Raw genomic sequence first — 16,133 nt, 5'->3', positions numbered from 1 at the left:
AAAAATGTATTCTGAACAAGAAGTTACTTTTTCTTTTGAATGACAGGATCTCACTAGGTAGCTTTGGCTGACCTAGAATTTAATATATAGATGAGGCTGACCTCAAACTCACAGAGATCCACCTGCCTCTGCCTCCTGAGTTCTGAAATTAAAGATCTGCTACTATGTCCAGCTAAGAGACTACTTTTCTAGTCCTTAGTTCTACTGACCGATAAGTATGTATTTCAAAACTCTGTGTGTGTGTGTGTGTGTGTGTGTGTGTGTGCGCGCGCGCGCGCATGATAGGGCATGGTGTGCCATGGTGCATGTGTGGGGGTCAGAGGGCAACTTTGTGATGTCTAGTCTAGTCTCTCTTTTCACTTATGCATTGGTTCTAGTATCAGTCTCATGTTGTCAGGCTTGCAAGGCATGATAGGGCATGGTGTGCCATGGTGCATGTGTGGGGGTCAGAGGGCAACTTTGTGATGTCTAGTCTAGTCTCTCTTTTCACTTATGCATTGGTTCTAGTATCAGTCTCATGTTGTCAGGCTTGCAAGGCAAGCTTCTTTACCTGACAAGCCATCCTACTAGCTGGCAAATATATAATTAAAAGAAAAACCAAAGCCCTACTGTTAGTCATGCACTTAATAATTTAGTATTCCATACACCTTTTATAGCATGCTCTGTATGCTGGATCCAAGGGTATTACTGAATCCTCAATTGAAATCTACAAAAATATTATTGTGAATTATTATCAAGTAATTCACAGAACAAATTATGTAAGCATAAAGAAGAAATTAGCAATTAATGACATACCTATATAATAAAATGCTAATTAGTATGACTATCCTGTTATTAACAATATCTACTGCCTATTAATTAATAATGTAATAGTTAACATGTTTTTAATTATATATTTTGTATATGTAGGTTCTCAGATAGAATACTATCAACTGTTTCTGTTGTTGTTGTTTTGAGAGTCAGGTCTTTTTAAATTAATTTCAGAATCAGATAAGAGGCGAATAAATGAAAGATAACATATTAAACCATTGGCTACAGCTCTTCAGAAAATGGGTAGGGCCGAAGGCAAAGAACACTGAGTTAGGAGATGAGTTGGCTGCTAGTGTCCATGTCAAGTATAACTTATGAGAAAGCAGAAAGGCAAACAGTCAACTGACTTCTTTCTACCCAAGTACTTAACACTGACGTTTATCTATAAAACATTATCTCTGAAATGTAGCCCTTTGAGGCTGGGGCTAGGTTCAGTTAGTAAAATGTTTGCCTGAAATGCATGAAGCCCAAGGTTTGATCCTGACTACCAAGTAAATCAGATATGGTAGCCTGATACCTGAACATTGCATGCCTGTTATTCCAGTACTCAGGGGGCGGGGGGAGGCAGGGGCATCAAAAGTTGGAAGTCATCTTCAGCAATATATAGAGTTGAAGGCCAACCTGGGCTATATAAGATCTTGTCAGAGAGAGAGAGAGAGAGAGAGAGAGAGAGAGAGAGAGAGAGAGAGAGAGAGAGAAGGGGAGGGGAGGGGAGGGGGTAGAGGGGGAGAGGAGAGATTTATCTTTTCATCAAACTTACATCCTTTAAATTTAACTTCTATGAATACAGGTAGGAGGCTCTCAGAAACAATTCATTCAAAAAATTCCTACCAATGTGAAACACTTCTCCCACTATCATCTGACCTTGATAATTACTCTATACGTTCTCTATATTCTAAAGTCTTTAAGGATGGAAAAATGTACCAACTATGGACTGAGAACAAGAGTAAGGCAGTAAGATCACACAGTAGATAAACAGAAGGCAAAGAATGTTCCAACGGTGTTTTAAGAAATCAAGGCTGAAATATGATACACAGGGACAAAAAAAAATAGATGTGGAAATGAGAAATGGCATCGTGGGCACATCAGCCGTGATTCAGCTTTGACAAGGAAACATCTAGGGAGAAGATTACCCAGGGAGCAGGACAGTGATGTACATTGTCTTCTTTTATGGCACTCATCCAACATCTGACAGTAGGATGACACATTGACACCAATGAATACCACATCAACTTTTTATTTTTATTTTTTCACCTAATGTGTGGAGATTTTACCTGCCTGTATGTCTGTGTACCATGTATGTGCCTAGTACCTACAGAGGTCAGAAGAAGGCATCATATCCTTTGGAACTGGAGTTAGAGACTTGAAAAGCTGCCATGTGGATGCTGGGAATCAAACTTGGATCCAGTGAAAGAGCACTCAATGTTCTCAACAACTAAGCCATCTCCTCGGCCCCAGCACTGCACATTTTAAAGGAATGAAATACAAAATCAAATTATGGCAAAGGCAATATGTGAGCTTACCTTGAATACAGCATAATTATCCTTGATTATTTTAGACCTGCATCCTTGTGGGGGAACCATATAAAACAGGTGAAACCATGACACTTGTGAGCAGGACACAGTAGTGTACACTTAATACCAGCACCAGGAAGGAAGGAGGGTAGAGAGTTTGAGTCCGGTCTCAAAACTGAAGCGAGAATGACCCCTGGCGGCTCCTGTGTTTGAATACTTGGTGGAACTGTTTGGAAAGGATCAGGAGGTATGGATTTGCTGGAAGAAGTGTGTTACTGGGGCAGGCTTTGAGGTCTCAAATGTCCACAACAGCTTTCTCCTGGCCTCACTCATGTTTATGGATCAAGATATGAGCTCTCAGCTACTGCTCCAGCACCATGCCTGTCTGCCTGCTGCCGTGCCCCCCCATATACCCTAACCCTGCGAAACCATAAGCCTTGGTCGTGGTTTTTTTATCACAGCAACAGAAAAGTGACTAAAACCGAGGGTAAAGTGCTTGCTGCACATAAGCGGTCGTGCGTTTGATCCTCAGCAGCCATGTAAAACTGGGTGTGGTGGGGTACAGCTGCGATCGATCGTAGTGCTTCTATGACAAATCCAGGCAAAGAACTGTGCCCTCTGGAAGCTCAAGGACCAAGTAGCCCGACCTGTCATAAACAAGATAGAAGGCAAGGACTGAAGCTTGAAGTTGTTCTCTGAGCTCCACCACTTTGGCCTCTCTCTCTCTCTCTCTCTCTCTCTCTCTCTCTCTCTCTCTCTCTCTCTCTCCTTCTCTCTCTCTCTCTCTCTCCTTCTCTCTCTCTCTCTCCTTCTCTCTCTCTCTCTCTCTCTCTCTCTCTCTCTCTCTCTCTCTCTTTCTCTCTCTCTCCCCCCCTCTCTCACACACACACAGAGGCAGAGACACAGAGAGAGGCAGAGACAGATACAGAGAGAGAGAGATTCAGAGAGACAGAGACAGAGGCAAATATAGACAGACAGACAGACACAATACACCCAAAACTGCAAGCAAGAGATCAAACAAACAAAGCATTAGGATAATTGTGAACTTCCAAGAAGAAAACTCTTCATTTGGGGAAAGAGAGACTACATGGTAAATAACAAAGAGTATAGACAAATGTTTAGAAAACTTGCAGAAAATGCATCTAAAACCAAAGTTATATACAGGAACATCACACATATGGCAAACAAGGTAAGAGCCTGCAGCTATTCTGGGGGAGGGGGACTACTGGAAGGAGACGAGGGAGGGGAAACGGCAGTCAGGATGTTAAAAAGATAATTAAAAAAAATTCTAGGCTATTCTACACTTCTTGTTTTACTCCTTAAATTTGGTGGGGATGATGTAGCAAAATTATATTTTGGTAATAATATATTTTATACCATCCAAGAAATTATATGGCAACTCTTTTTTGCTGCAACCAAATGTTGTAGTATATTGGAAAGGCATTATGGAACATAAAATTTTAAGTCACTGTTAGGCATAGGCTGGGAGAATTGAGTGGATGCCATCTTGCTGGTAAAACTTAATTAGTGGGAGTGTGCGTGCATGCTGATGACAGAAAAATACAGCCTCCAACATGGAAAGTCAGAGGCATACTTCTGAAAAATGTTCCCCTTAAAGGACACTGCTCAGTGCTGATGAAGAGTGATTGTAAAATTAATGTTTTGAGCGAAATTGGAAACACAAAGTGAGTGTACAGCTTTCCCTCGAAAACCTAATGGTTTAGAAACACACGAAAAATTAACTCACAGGAACTACAAAAAGATTACTTGCTGAACAAATTGCTAAGGTTCTTAACACCACTAGCTGGAGAGCTGGCTCAGCTGTTAAGAACAGAGAACAGAGACGGCAGCACCCACATCAGGCAGTTCACAGCTCCAGGGGGACCCGTCACCTCTGACCTCCCAGGGCCTCTGCAATCACATGCACATACCCCCATATAGACACACAAGTACACATAATTTTTTTAATTAAAATAAATCTTTTAAAAACAAAACAAAACATAGATTCTTAGCCCAACTTCTCCAACATCAAATCTCCAGAAAGAAGAGGGAAGAACATTCAGATGTTACTCCATGAGTCAGAAACCTGCCTAGATTTTTTTCCCCTGTACATTATCTTTAGCGGAAGTGTTTATTACTGACTTATTGAGAAAGATCCTATGCTGCCCAGGTTGGTCTAGAACCCTTGCTCTCAGATGGCCTTTCAGCCTCAGCTTTCTGAGGAGCTGGGATGGCGGCTTAGTCTTTACTCCCTCACCGATTTGAAAAGAATTTTTTTAAGATTGATCGATTGATTGATTGATTGATTGATTGATTATAAATACACTGTAGCTGTCTTCAGATGCACCAGAAGAGGGCATCAGATCTCATTATGGGTGGTTGTGAGCCACCATGTGGTTGCTGGGATTTGAACTCAGGACGTCTGGAAGAGCAGTCAGTGCTCTTAACCACTGAGCCATTTCTCCAAGAAAATATTTTCGTTGCTGAAAGAACATTGCACCCTTTTCCAATATCTTTGATCAGTATTTTTCAAATTCTCCTGTGTACAAAGAGCACTGGGGATCTACTGAGTGCAAACCTGACTTGGTAACTCTGGGCCCAGTGGCCCTGCCGCAGAACACCTGGAGTGGTAACAGTGTAGATCTGTGGCATAAACCCTAGTTACCTGCCAGGTAAAAATGCAAAATTTAGGGGACTGGTTTGTACCTCAGTGGTAAAGCACTTGCCTAACATAGTCAAGACTCTAGTCCAATCCAATCTGTAAAAAAAAAAAAAAAAAAAAAAAAAAAGATACAGTTTAAATTGACTGGTGAGCATATGAATAATGTTCATATATCATCCTGCAGTCTAGAGTGCACTAAAAACTTAAAGCTTACCTTTAAAAATGTAATATCTAGGGCTGGAGAGATGGCTCAGCAGTTAAGAACACTGGCTGGCTGCTCTCCCAGAAGACCTGAGTTCACTTCCCAGAACCAATATGGTAGCTCACACCCATCCATTACTCCAGTTCCAGGTGAATTTGAGACCCTCTTCCAGCCTCCGTGGGCATCAGGCATGCACGTGATGCATATTGTTGTGTTTTTAAATTATGGATGTGCACGTGAGTGCAGGTGTCTGTCCGTGGTGGTCAGAGCATCTCTTGCAGCTAGAATTACAGGTGGTTACGAACTGGCTACCTTGGCTGCAGGGAGCCAAACTCCTGTCCTCCAAAGCAGTACAGGCTCTGATGACACCTATACCATAAGATAAATGAATCATTTTTTAAAAATATAATATCTTCCTGCCAGAATACTATATATTATTTTGTGGCAATAATTTAGCAGGTCAGTTTCTAAATAACTTTATACCTTTCCAGGAACACCTAATTTTTCCAGTATCTTACCAGTGAAAAATGTAGCTTATCAAACAAAATATGCTCAGTCATGCTTGGTGGTCCTCACCTGTAATTCCTGCATTTAGAAGGCAGACAATGGATTATCAGGAATTTAAAGTCATCTTCAGCTATATAATTCCAGGCCAGCTTAGGCTACATGAGACTATCTCAAAAATTGAAATTAAATCCATTAAAGCCAAGCCTGAGGATGTAGGTCAAAGGTAAAGCTCTCACCTGGTATATAAGAAGACAGGCTCAATGCCCAGCTGCTATAAAAACAGTGGTTTGGCAGGTACTAAGTTACTGCCAGTCCATCACTCCTTCATGTGTACTCAATAAATCTGTTTTCTTACTATAGATAGATAGATAGATAGATAGATAGATAGATAGATAGATAGATAGATAGATAGATACGGGTCAGTGAGATGGCTTAGTGGGTAAAAGTAGTTGTCACCAACTCTGACAACCTGAGTTCTATCCCTGCAACCCACATTGTGGAAGGAGAAAACTGTCTCCTGCAAGCTGTCATCTGATCTCCACACGCATGCATCACACATAATAATAATAATAATAATAATAATAGAAAACCAGTGTAAGAAAACAGTCAAAAATAATTTTATTTTCTTGAGTATATATTCCATTTATTGTACACCATGTATTAGCTACAAGTGACTGAATTTTTAACATTAGAGTAAATCACTTAAATTTTCCATTATTTAAAAATGAATTATCTATTTGTATAATTAATATTAAAGTGTTGTCTTTTTTTTTTCTTTTTTACATTTTTATGTATGTATGTGAGTGCACACCAGAATCGGGCATCAGATCCCATTACAGATGGTTGTGAGCCACCATGTGGTTGTAGGGATTTGAACTCAGGACCTCTGGAAGAACAGTCAGTGCTCTTAACCGCTGAGCCATCTCTGCAGCCCCCAAGTGTTGTCTTTTTAAAAAGACTGTTTTTACTTTTTGCCTACATGTATGTAGGCACCATGTGTGTACCTGGTGCCCGAGGAGGCTGGAGGAGGGTGTGTGATCCCTGTGATTAGAGTTAGACACAGTTGTAAGCTGATGTGGGTGCTGGGACTCAAAGCCCCAGTCTGCAAAAGGAGGAGATTTTACTGAACCCCAGAGAGTAACTAGGATGGCTGCGCAGATACAGGAAGAGCGGCCACTAAGACCTGTGGGGAAAGGAACCGGTCTTTGGGGCCTGGGATGACTGGGCAGGAAGCTCACCCGGGGTCTGTAACAGTTCGGGATCACGTTTCTCTCCTTCTCACTTGGCCAGTTAAGGAATTAATTCTTCCTTTTTTCTTTGTCTTTCTTTTCCATGCCTGTGTGTGCTCTCTGGACAGCTGGATCCATAACAGAGAATCCGGATGGGTGAGTGAGGCTTTTCCGCTTCTGCAGGACCAAACTCTCTAACCTAGAACCCCAGGCTTCCAGAGGCTGCCTCTGGGGACAGCTCTGCTGCCCAGGGGCCAGTGGGTATCCGGGAGCCTCCCTCTGGTTTTATGAGAATCTGGGCTGACCAGATAATAAAGCTTTTTAGAACAATCTTTTTTTTTTTTTTTGTCTAAAAACATCCCTGATAAAACTTATTTTTATAAATAGCATTTTTTTCTTACGAATGCTTGACACCTGCTTGTTTTAGAAACTAAATAAGATGGTAAAGAAGAAACAGAATAATCACCGCTCTGCTACATTTTCTTCTAGTTAAATATGTATATGTGCATGTGTATACATAAGTATAATATAATATGTTAAAATTTGCATATGCATTTTCCCCCATTTATGTTGTGCAAATCTTCCTAAACCCGTAAAAACAATTCTTCAAAAATTTCTCCTGGATACAGGAAGATCAGGAGTTCAAGGCCAGCCTTGGCTAGTGAGTGTGAGACCTGTGCCTCTGTCCCTAACAAAAGAAAACACAAAGACAGAACAAAAATTTAAAAAAAAAAATTTTTTTTAACAAGAAGAAAGGATGGGAAGGAAACAAGAAGCAGAAAGACGAGGGAGAACTAGAGGAAAGGAAAGCACCTTGAAAATCTCGTATTTAAATGAGATGGGCTACCCTCTGCTGCCTGCTGTGGGAGGACCATTGTCAAATTTCACCGGATTTCATCTGCATGAAAATACAGGAGGAGCGGCTGTGCAGACCGCTCCTGTCTGGTTGAGGACAAAGAGTTGGATTCTGTCTGTGTCTAGAATTTTCGTGGCAGAGGGATTCTAGCCTAAAAAAGAAAAAGATTCAGATAGGTAGACAACCTGAACCAAGATTTGGAACACACGTTTATGGGAAGAAACTGGCCACAAAGGGTTACAAGATTAGAGAGCGAAGCCACAGGGCCTCACCTGGAGGCAGGCCCGCAAGCTGAATTTACAACAGGGACCTGGGAGTCGTATAAATGACTAATGCTGGCTTCCTGATGCTCTTTTCCAAGCAAGCTGCAAAAATTGGCAGGGGCCCTTCAGTGTGCTGTCGATGTGTCTGGAATTCAAATAGTAGGATGCAGAGATGCCATGACAATGGGAAGCAAGCTTTACCTGGAGAAAATGATGCGGACATGGCTGCTGCAACCCGTACTCACACACGGGGACCTTCGCAACCACTCTCCAGCGGTCCCCATCATGCCTGACTGCGATTGCCCTTACTCAAGGGCATTAAATTAAAAAGTAATGTAGCCGGTGATTCTTTTTTTCCCCTATCCTCCCCCCCCCTCCCCATCCAGGCAGTGAAGAATGGGGCAAGTAAAATAAAAACCTTGACTGCAACTGATATGTCTGTTTTTTAAAAAATGATGCTGATATTAGACACAGCTCAGGAGAGCACAATTTGAATATCGGCGGTATTGTACGGGGCTGAAGTCCTCACACCCCCCTCCTTTAGATCTGTCTTCACTGGCTGCACGCCTTAATATTCTTCCGAGGTGTAATAGCTGGGAGGATTCCATCAGTAATAACCGAAGATCCTGTGAGCCGGTTCTGTTATCCTGAGAATCGAGAGGCATTTTTGCCTTGCCGGCTGTCATTTCCATTGGTGGGGCTGATAAGCAGATTCTGAGTTTATTATTTGCCCAGACAGAGTGCTCTAGCTCCTGGGGTGTTGAGTCGTTCTGAAGCGCTTTATTATTTTAAGTCTTTGTACCCAGGGCTGAGAGCTGGAAAGCCTTGGACAGGTACCGAGTGTTAGTTCCACCTTGACTTTGTTTTTCTGGCTCTCCTGCCCTCCATTTGGAAACAGAAACGCTCTTCCAGGTCCCCAGTTCTTCGCTCCCGTTATTTGGGGTAACAACTTAGCTCTGTGTCTCTACTCTCTTTCCTCCAAACACCACTGTCCTTTAAAATGATCTGAGTAAATTTAGCATTTGACTTTTCTTTAACCTGATAATTCTTAGGATGTGACCATGTATATAGTAACAACAATAACAATAAGTAAATGCATAGGTATCTGTTGGGGATTGGCTTTACAGCTCCACTCACATTCCAAAATCTGTGAATGTTTAAGCACTTTATGTAAAACGGCATACATAGCATAGTGTTTGCATATAACTTCTACAGTTTCCTGTATAAATCATCTCTAGGTTACTTCATGTGAAACTATATGAAGAGTTATTGTACTCTACTAGAGCCAATTACAGGAAAAGGTCTGTGCATGATCAGTATAGATACAGGTTTGATGTGTTTATTTTTATGTATATGGATGTTTTGCCTACATATAGGTGTGCCATTTGTGTGTAGTGCACTTGGAGGCCAGAAGAGGGCATTGGCTCCCCTGGACCTAGAGTCCCTGATGGTTGTGAGCTATCATCTGGGTGTTGGGAACTGGAACCCAGGTCCTCTGCAAGAACAGCAAATGCTCTTAACTACTGAACCAATCTACACAGAGTCAGGGTTTTAGAAAATAGGCTTTTGGTCTGTGGTTGGTCAAATCTTTGCATATAGAACCTATGGATATGGAGGGCTGACTACATAGCATTTACTATGTGACAGATATGTTCCAAGATTTTATTATTAGCATCAAACAAATCTTTGTGGTATGCGGGTTGGTAGAAATGATTATTGTCTTTTTATACATTTTAACTGTGTGTATGTAGTGTGTGTGTGTGTGTGTGTGTGTGTGTGTGTGTGTGTACATCATACATGGCTTTTTAGGAATTATTCTCTCTTTCTACCTTGTTTTTGAGGCAGAGTTTCTCTTGTTTCTGCTGGGGCAACCAAAGCCAGCTTCTAGCTCTCTCTGCCATCTTTCTCTCATCTTAGCACCAAAGCAGTAGGTTCTAGGAATTGAAGTCAACTCGGGTTCTTTGGAGAAGCAATAGGTGGTCTTAACCACCAAACTATCTCTCCAGCCCCTGAACACTCTGTTTTCATGGGTTACCTTAAGATTCCAATTCTGTCCCTTTCTTCTTAAAATAAGTATAATTTCCAGCCATCAGAAAGAACATATCATTTTTGTTATATAAAATGAAGTTTATTGGGTATAAATACAGAAAAGAACCCAGATGTCATACGGTGAGTCTGCAATCAGATGGCCAGAGTTAGTTAAAAATATCTGTTTTACCCTAAACCTCAATTTCCTCTTCTATGAGACTGGGCTGGAAATACCTGCTGAGCAGTGTTGCTGTACAGACCATAAATACCCAGGGTAGGCATTTACATGGCAAGCACTCAGAGAGAGGCACATTTAGTAACATTGATTGTAACAACACTGCCAAGAATCAAAACTTTATTGCCAGGGGAAAAAAAAACCTAGAAGAGACAATTTATCACTGAGTGGGAGGTTAGACCAGATAATTTTAAAAGCCTTTCAACTTCCCACAAAGATGGTACCATTCGGATCAATGCTTTCAAACTCACTATGGCCAATTATTTTTTAATTCTTCAATCTACCATCCACTGATGCTTTTGTGCAATACCATAAAAAACTGGAAGACAAGGAACATACAATTTTAAAAAGGCATACCAAATAAAAGCCCCACATTTTTTATCACTGGAGTAATTTAGATGTAAAATTGCTCCATCAAATTGCCATAAAAGTTACTAAATGTGTTTTAATTATAGCTTGTACATTAGTTGCTTTCCTCATCGCTATGGCAAAATACCTGACAGAAAGAAGGATTTATTTAGGCTCACAGTTTGAGAATATAGTCCATCTTGGTGGGGAGGGCATAGTGTTAGGAACATGGGTCAGTCGGTACATTGTATCCAATCAGGAAGCAGAAAGAGGTAAATACTCCTAACTCAGCTCCCTAGCCCCTAGAATGGCGCCACCCACCTTCAGGGTAAATCTTCTCTTTTTCAATTTCAATCTCACAGACACACCCAGAGGTGGCCCACAACAGTCAAGCATCTCCGCTTGATACACTTCAAATCAGTACAAAACTCAGGACCTCGTAATAATGCTCTAGGTTACACATCTGCTGTGGGTCAGAAAATTCGGGGGGAGCTTAGTTCATTGATGTGGGACGTGCTGGGAGGTTATGCCCAAGACACAAACTGGGACTACAGTCATCTGAAAGTTTGTCTGGGCAGAGAGGATGCACTTTCTAGGTAGCTCATTTCCAAGATTGGTAAATGAGTGTTGGCAGAGCAGGTTGCTGCAGTCACTCTTCACGGACATGGATTTCCTTCCATGTGGGGCTTTAGAAGGTCTCTATGACCTGACAAGTCCAGAATAAATGATACAGCAGATGACAATGTTCAAGTCACACAGTCTTTGTGAACTGGTCTTCGAAGTCATAGTTCATCAACTTTGCGATATCTTTGGCATATTATTCTTATTTGGTGTGGGCAGAGACTTCATTCGGCTCAAACGCAGAAAACAAAAATCTTTAGGGCATCTTGCAGACCAACTGCCAGCAAATGCTTGCTCCTCATTTGAATACTTGCCTGTCTGTAAAGCAAATTCTGAGTACTAGGGGCTGAACAGATGCCTAAGAAGTTAAGAGTGTTGGCTGCTCTTCCAAAGGACCTGCCTTTGGAAGATTCCCAGCACCTACATGGTGGCTTCAACCAATCCATAACTCCAGTTTCAGGAGACCTACTGACCTCTCCTGGCCTCCTCAGTCTCCAAGTTTCAACATGGAGCACAAACATGCACAAAGTCAAAACACCCATTCATGTAAAATAAAATAATACCTTCTAAGAAACGTGAATACCAGATTCCTAGAGATGATCTAAATCCCTCAATTTGCAAATGAGGAAACAGAGCTGGTGGCCTCATTAGTGGCAACATCAGGATTCTTGATTTCAATGTTGTCTCTATTACATTGAGTACAAATCTCTTTTAGCTACTATATAACGGAAAGGGAGTATTTGCCTGTAGCTGCTCATTAAGCAACTAAGATGAATGGGACAGGGTGGGACGTTGAGCCACTGAGAGGCTGCTGGGCTTAGAGTCACCAACAGAACCATCTTCAAGGTGGCCATCCAATAGGCTAATTCAATAAGCCAAGTTCAAAGGCATCACAATTCGACAATGAAAATTAACTTGATTGAGCTTCAAAGATTCTATTTGCTTGTAGGAATGATTTTTTTAATTAATGAAGAATTAATTCATAGCCACTGGTAGAGAGCAGCCTCATCTAGTGCTTTGAAACGTCGTTTTTTTTTTTTTTTTTTTGTAATTTATTTTTTTTTTTAATTTTTTTTTCCATTTTTTATTAGGTATTTAGCTCCTTTACATTTCCAATGCTATACCAAAAGTCCCCCTTACCCACCCACCCCCACTCCCCTACCCACCCACTCCCCCCCTTTGGCCCTGGCGTTCCCCTGTACCGGGGCACACAAAGTCTGCGTGTCCAATGGGCCTCTCTTTCCAGTGATGGCCGACTAGGCCATCTTTTGATACATATGAAACGTCGTTTTAAGTCAGTTCTAAGACACACAAGCAGAGGTGATCTTGCCTTAATACACACATTTCCCCAGTCAAATAATTGAAATTCGGATCCTAATTACAAAGGAAATATGAGAATTTTAGCAAGTTCATTTTATAAGAAATAGCCTGAGAAACTGGCACTAAACGAATCCTCCTAAAGATACCATAGTCACTACGTGTGGTGGGGCAGCAAGCATTGGTAGGACTTGAACTCAGAAATCTGCCTGCCTCTGCCTCCCAAGTGTTGTGTCCGGCCAGCAGACCACAACCTGGGTTCTAGCCTGGAAAGGCATTTTGGAAACCTAGAAGAGAAGAGGGGCTAGGTGGCGAGAGAAAAGAATGTAGCCAAGACAGTTACTCTGATCAAGGCTCAAATTTTATTGTTGCGACACTAGTTATGAAGGAAGGGGGAGGGGACCCGATTCCCGCCGAATAATCTCTGGTCCAGTAGAAAGGTGCACGTATGTGGCTCCTCAGGTTCCAGCAGTGGGCGTGGCAGAACGAATGAGCAGGAAGCTCCACCCATGAGCAAGCAGGTTTCAGGCTGGGGGAGGGGAGACTACACCCAAGTGCTGGGATTAAAGGTGGCGCCACCACTGCCTTGCAGGAACTCTTGTTTCTGTTAGATGTGTTTGGATTTTGAGACAAAATTTCACTGTAGCCCACACTGGCTTCAAACACACAGCAATCTTCCTGCCTCAGCCACTCATTCCTGGCATAGATTATTTCTAAAGCCAACTATACATTGAAATTGTGATGAATGAACACTGTCGAGCCACTGAATTCCAAACTGGGATTTTTTTTTTCTGATGCCGCCTTCTTCCCCCAATTGAACCAGAAGCCCAAACAAGAAAATGCTAACATTCCTTAAAACCAAAGCAGAACTTTTTATTTGGTCTTCCCAGTCAGAGAAAAAAAGATTCAAGACTAAAAATAGCACACTGAGCTATTATTTGCCTACATTAACCTTTTTGTGGACATCTCCTCTCCCCCATTTTCTTACCATTTCCTCTCTATCTCTATATACACATTCAAACTCTCTCTTCTCTCAAACACTCCTACACATGCATATGTTTTCTTCAACCATTTGGAAATAAATATATTATGGCCCTTCATTCCTAGATATTTCAGTATGTTTTTGCTCTTATACACCCACGATATAGCTATCAGCTTCAGCAGGTAATTTATGAGACATTTTTTTCAACAATATGCCTCCTCACATTCCAACTTTCTCATCTAACCCAATTATGTTTTAGGAGGATACATGTGTGTAAGAGGGTCACACATGCACATGCATGTCAAGGCCTAAGACTGAAGATGGATTACTTAGTTAGAGTTACTATTGCCGTGACAAAACACTGTGACCAAAAGCCGCTTGGGGAGGAGAGGGTTTATTTGGCTAACATAGCCTGAATCACAGTTCACCATGCGAAGCAAAGGCAGGGACTGGAGTCAGAAACCTGGAGACAGGAGCTGATGCAGAGGCCCTGGAGGGGTGCTGCTTACTTGCTTGCTCCTCATGGCTGGCTCAGCCTGCTGTCTTGTAGAACCCAAAACCATCAGCCCAGGGTCCACGCCCACAATAGGCTGGGCCCTCCCACATCATTCACCAATTAAGAAAATGCTCTCCTGGCTTGCCTGCAACCTGATCTCATGGAAGCATTTTCTCAACTCTCATTTTCATTCCAACTCTCAGATGACTCTGGCCTGTCAAGCTGACATGAGACTACTCAGCACATCAGACATCTTCCTCCATCATTCTCTATTTGAATGTTTAGTCAGGGTCTCCCTTGAACCTGGAGCTCACTGTTAACTGCTAGTCTAGCTAGGCAGCCTGCTCTGAGAACTCTCCTGCCTCTACCTCCCATTCACTGAGATTACAGGGAAGCCACCAGCCCCTCCCAGCTTTTACATAGGCTCTTAAGAACCAAGTTCGGGTCTCAGAACCATTTAGCTAGTGCTTCACTAAATTTCCCCAGTCCTTAATGCTGTGCTGTTGCTTTGTTTGTTTGTTTGTTTAATTAATTAATTTTATTTATTTGTAGCATTGCTTACCCAAGACTACTGGATTCAGAACAGAACTGCAGTAGTCAGGTCTCTTGAGACTTTATTTAGTCTGAACATTTCACAGACTTTCACTATCTTTCAAAGCTTTAAGATACTCAAAGAATAAGATTCCCCTTACCCCAAAACAAATCATGGGCCATGGAGACGGCTTAGTGGGTAACAACGCTTGCTGCTGAGCCTGACCCAGGACCTGCATGGCGGAGGCAAGAACTAGCTCCAACAACTTGACTTCTTACTTGCAAGTGAACAGTGTGGCACACATGTGTACACATGCATATGCACGCACATATAATACATAAACAGATCGAATTAATTTAATTACAGAAAAGCCCATCTGCCCTATAAATTGGCTCACCAGCTACCATCTTTCTCAGTATATACCATAAACACTCCTTTCCACATATGTAACTCTGGCTTGTGGTGCTAGGAGCTTTATAAACACAAACTCAGAAGCATATTAGAGCCCTCTGTGGTCGTTTCTACTTCTTGTCACTTACTGAGGAAACTGAGACCCAGACAGGTGAACTCGCTTGTCTGAGGCCCAACAACAAGTGAATGACAGAGTGAGTGACCTTATCCAGGGGCTCAGAACCTTGAGTTCGCTTATCTGGAGAGAGGGCCTTTCTCCCAAATGAAGTGGGTTTCGTTGTTGTTATTGTTGTTGATTTTAAACTTATTTTTATTTCATGTACATTGGTGTTTTGCCTGCACGTATGTCTGTGTGAGGATGTCGGATCCCCTAGAACTAGAATCATACAGTTGTGAGCTGTCATAGGGGTGCTGGGTCCTCTGGAAAAGAAGCCAGTGCTCTTAACCACTGGGCCATCGCTCCAGCCATACCAAATGAAGTTTTTTGTTTTTTTTTTTTTAGATTTATTTATTTATTATATGTAAAGTACACTGTAGCTGTCCTCAGACACTCCAGAAGAGGATGTCAGATCTCGTTACAGATGGTTGTGAGCCACCATGTGGTTGCCGGGATTTGAACTCTGAACCTTCGGAAGAGCAGTCGGGTACTCTTACCAACTGAGCCATCTCACCAGCCCCCCCAAATGAAGTTTTAAATTAGGGAACAGTGTGGAAAATAAAACACGCTAGGCAATAAATGCTGGGGAAACTTAGAGGAGAGTCAAAAGTCATGTCGATAACATCAGCATGTTCCTTGTCAGCTGGGTGATCTGGAAACACCAGGATAAAAGGAGATGGTGCTCTAGCCTTCCCAGGAATGTACCCCATCTTCCCTCCCCCGCCCCCCAGGAATGTACCACCACCTTCCCTCCCCCTGTCCCCTCCCCTCCCCCCATTTGCAATATGTATTTGCAATATAAACTCAGTCATGTTGCTGGCTCAGGATATGTGTGTATGGGCACACAAGCTTTCCTTCATAAGATCATAAAGCAAAATGGCTACTCCCTGGTAAACCCTCACTTAAGTTCCGTTCATCTTTCTGTAGCGAGATGAGGCTGAAGGGCCGGCAGCAGGGCACTGG

At 42.2% G+C, this 16,133-nt stretch overlaps 1 protein-coding gene across 2 annotated transcripts in view; it reads left to right on the top strand.

The window, feature by feature from the left end:
• The window catches only part of 4931422A03Rik (RIKEN cDNA 4931422A03 gene), a 35,869-nt gene extending 27,397 nt beyond the window's left edge, over nt 1–8,472 (top strand). The window contains exons 3-4 of one of the 2 annotated variants that reach the window (XM_030252076.1): nt 7,053–7,080; nt 8,142–8,472. In XM_030252076.1, coding sequence (XP_030107936.1) covers nt 7,053–7,080; nt 8,142–8,370 — 257 coding nt within the window. In that variant the 3' untranslated portion in view covers nt 8,371–8,472. The remainder of the gene's footprint in view (nt 1–7,052; nt 7,081–8,141) is intronic. The other variant, NM_175161.3, reaches the window with a different exon arrangement.
• The last annotated feature ends 7,661 nt before the right edge of the window (nt 8,473–16,133 follow it).

The sequence above is a fragment of the Mus musculus genome, chromosome 2 (genome assembly GCF_000001635.26).
Source record: "Mus musculus strain C57BL/6J chromosome 2, GRCm38.p6 C57BL/6J".
NCBI classification, from domain to species: Eukaryota; Metazoa; Chordata; class Mammalia; order Rodentia; family Muridae; genus Mus; species Mus musculus.
The sequence above is the reverse complement of the archived record's forward strand: the minus strand, read 5'-3'. Positions and strand labels throughout refer to the sequence as shown.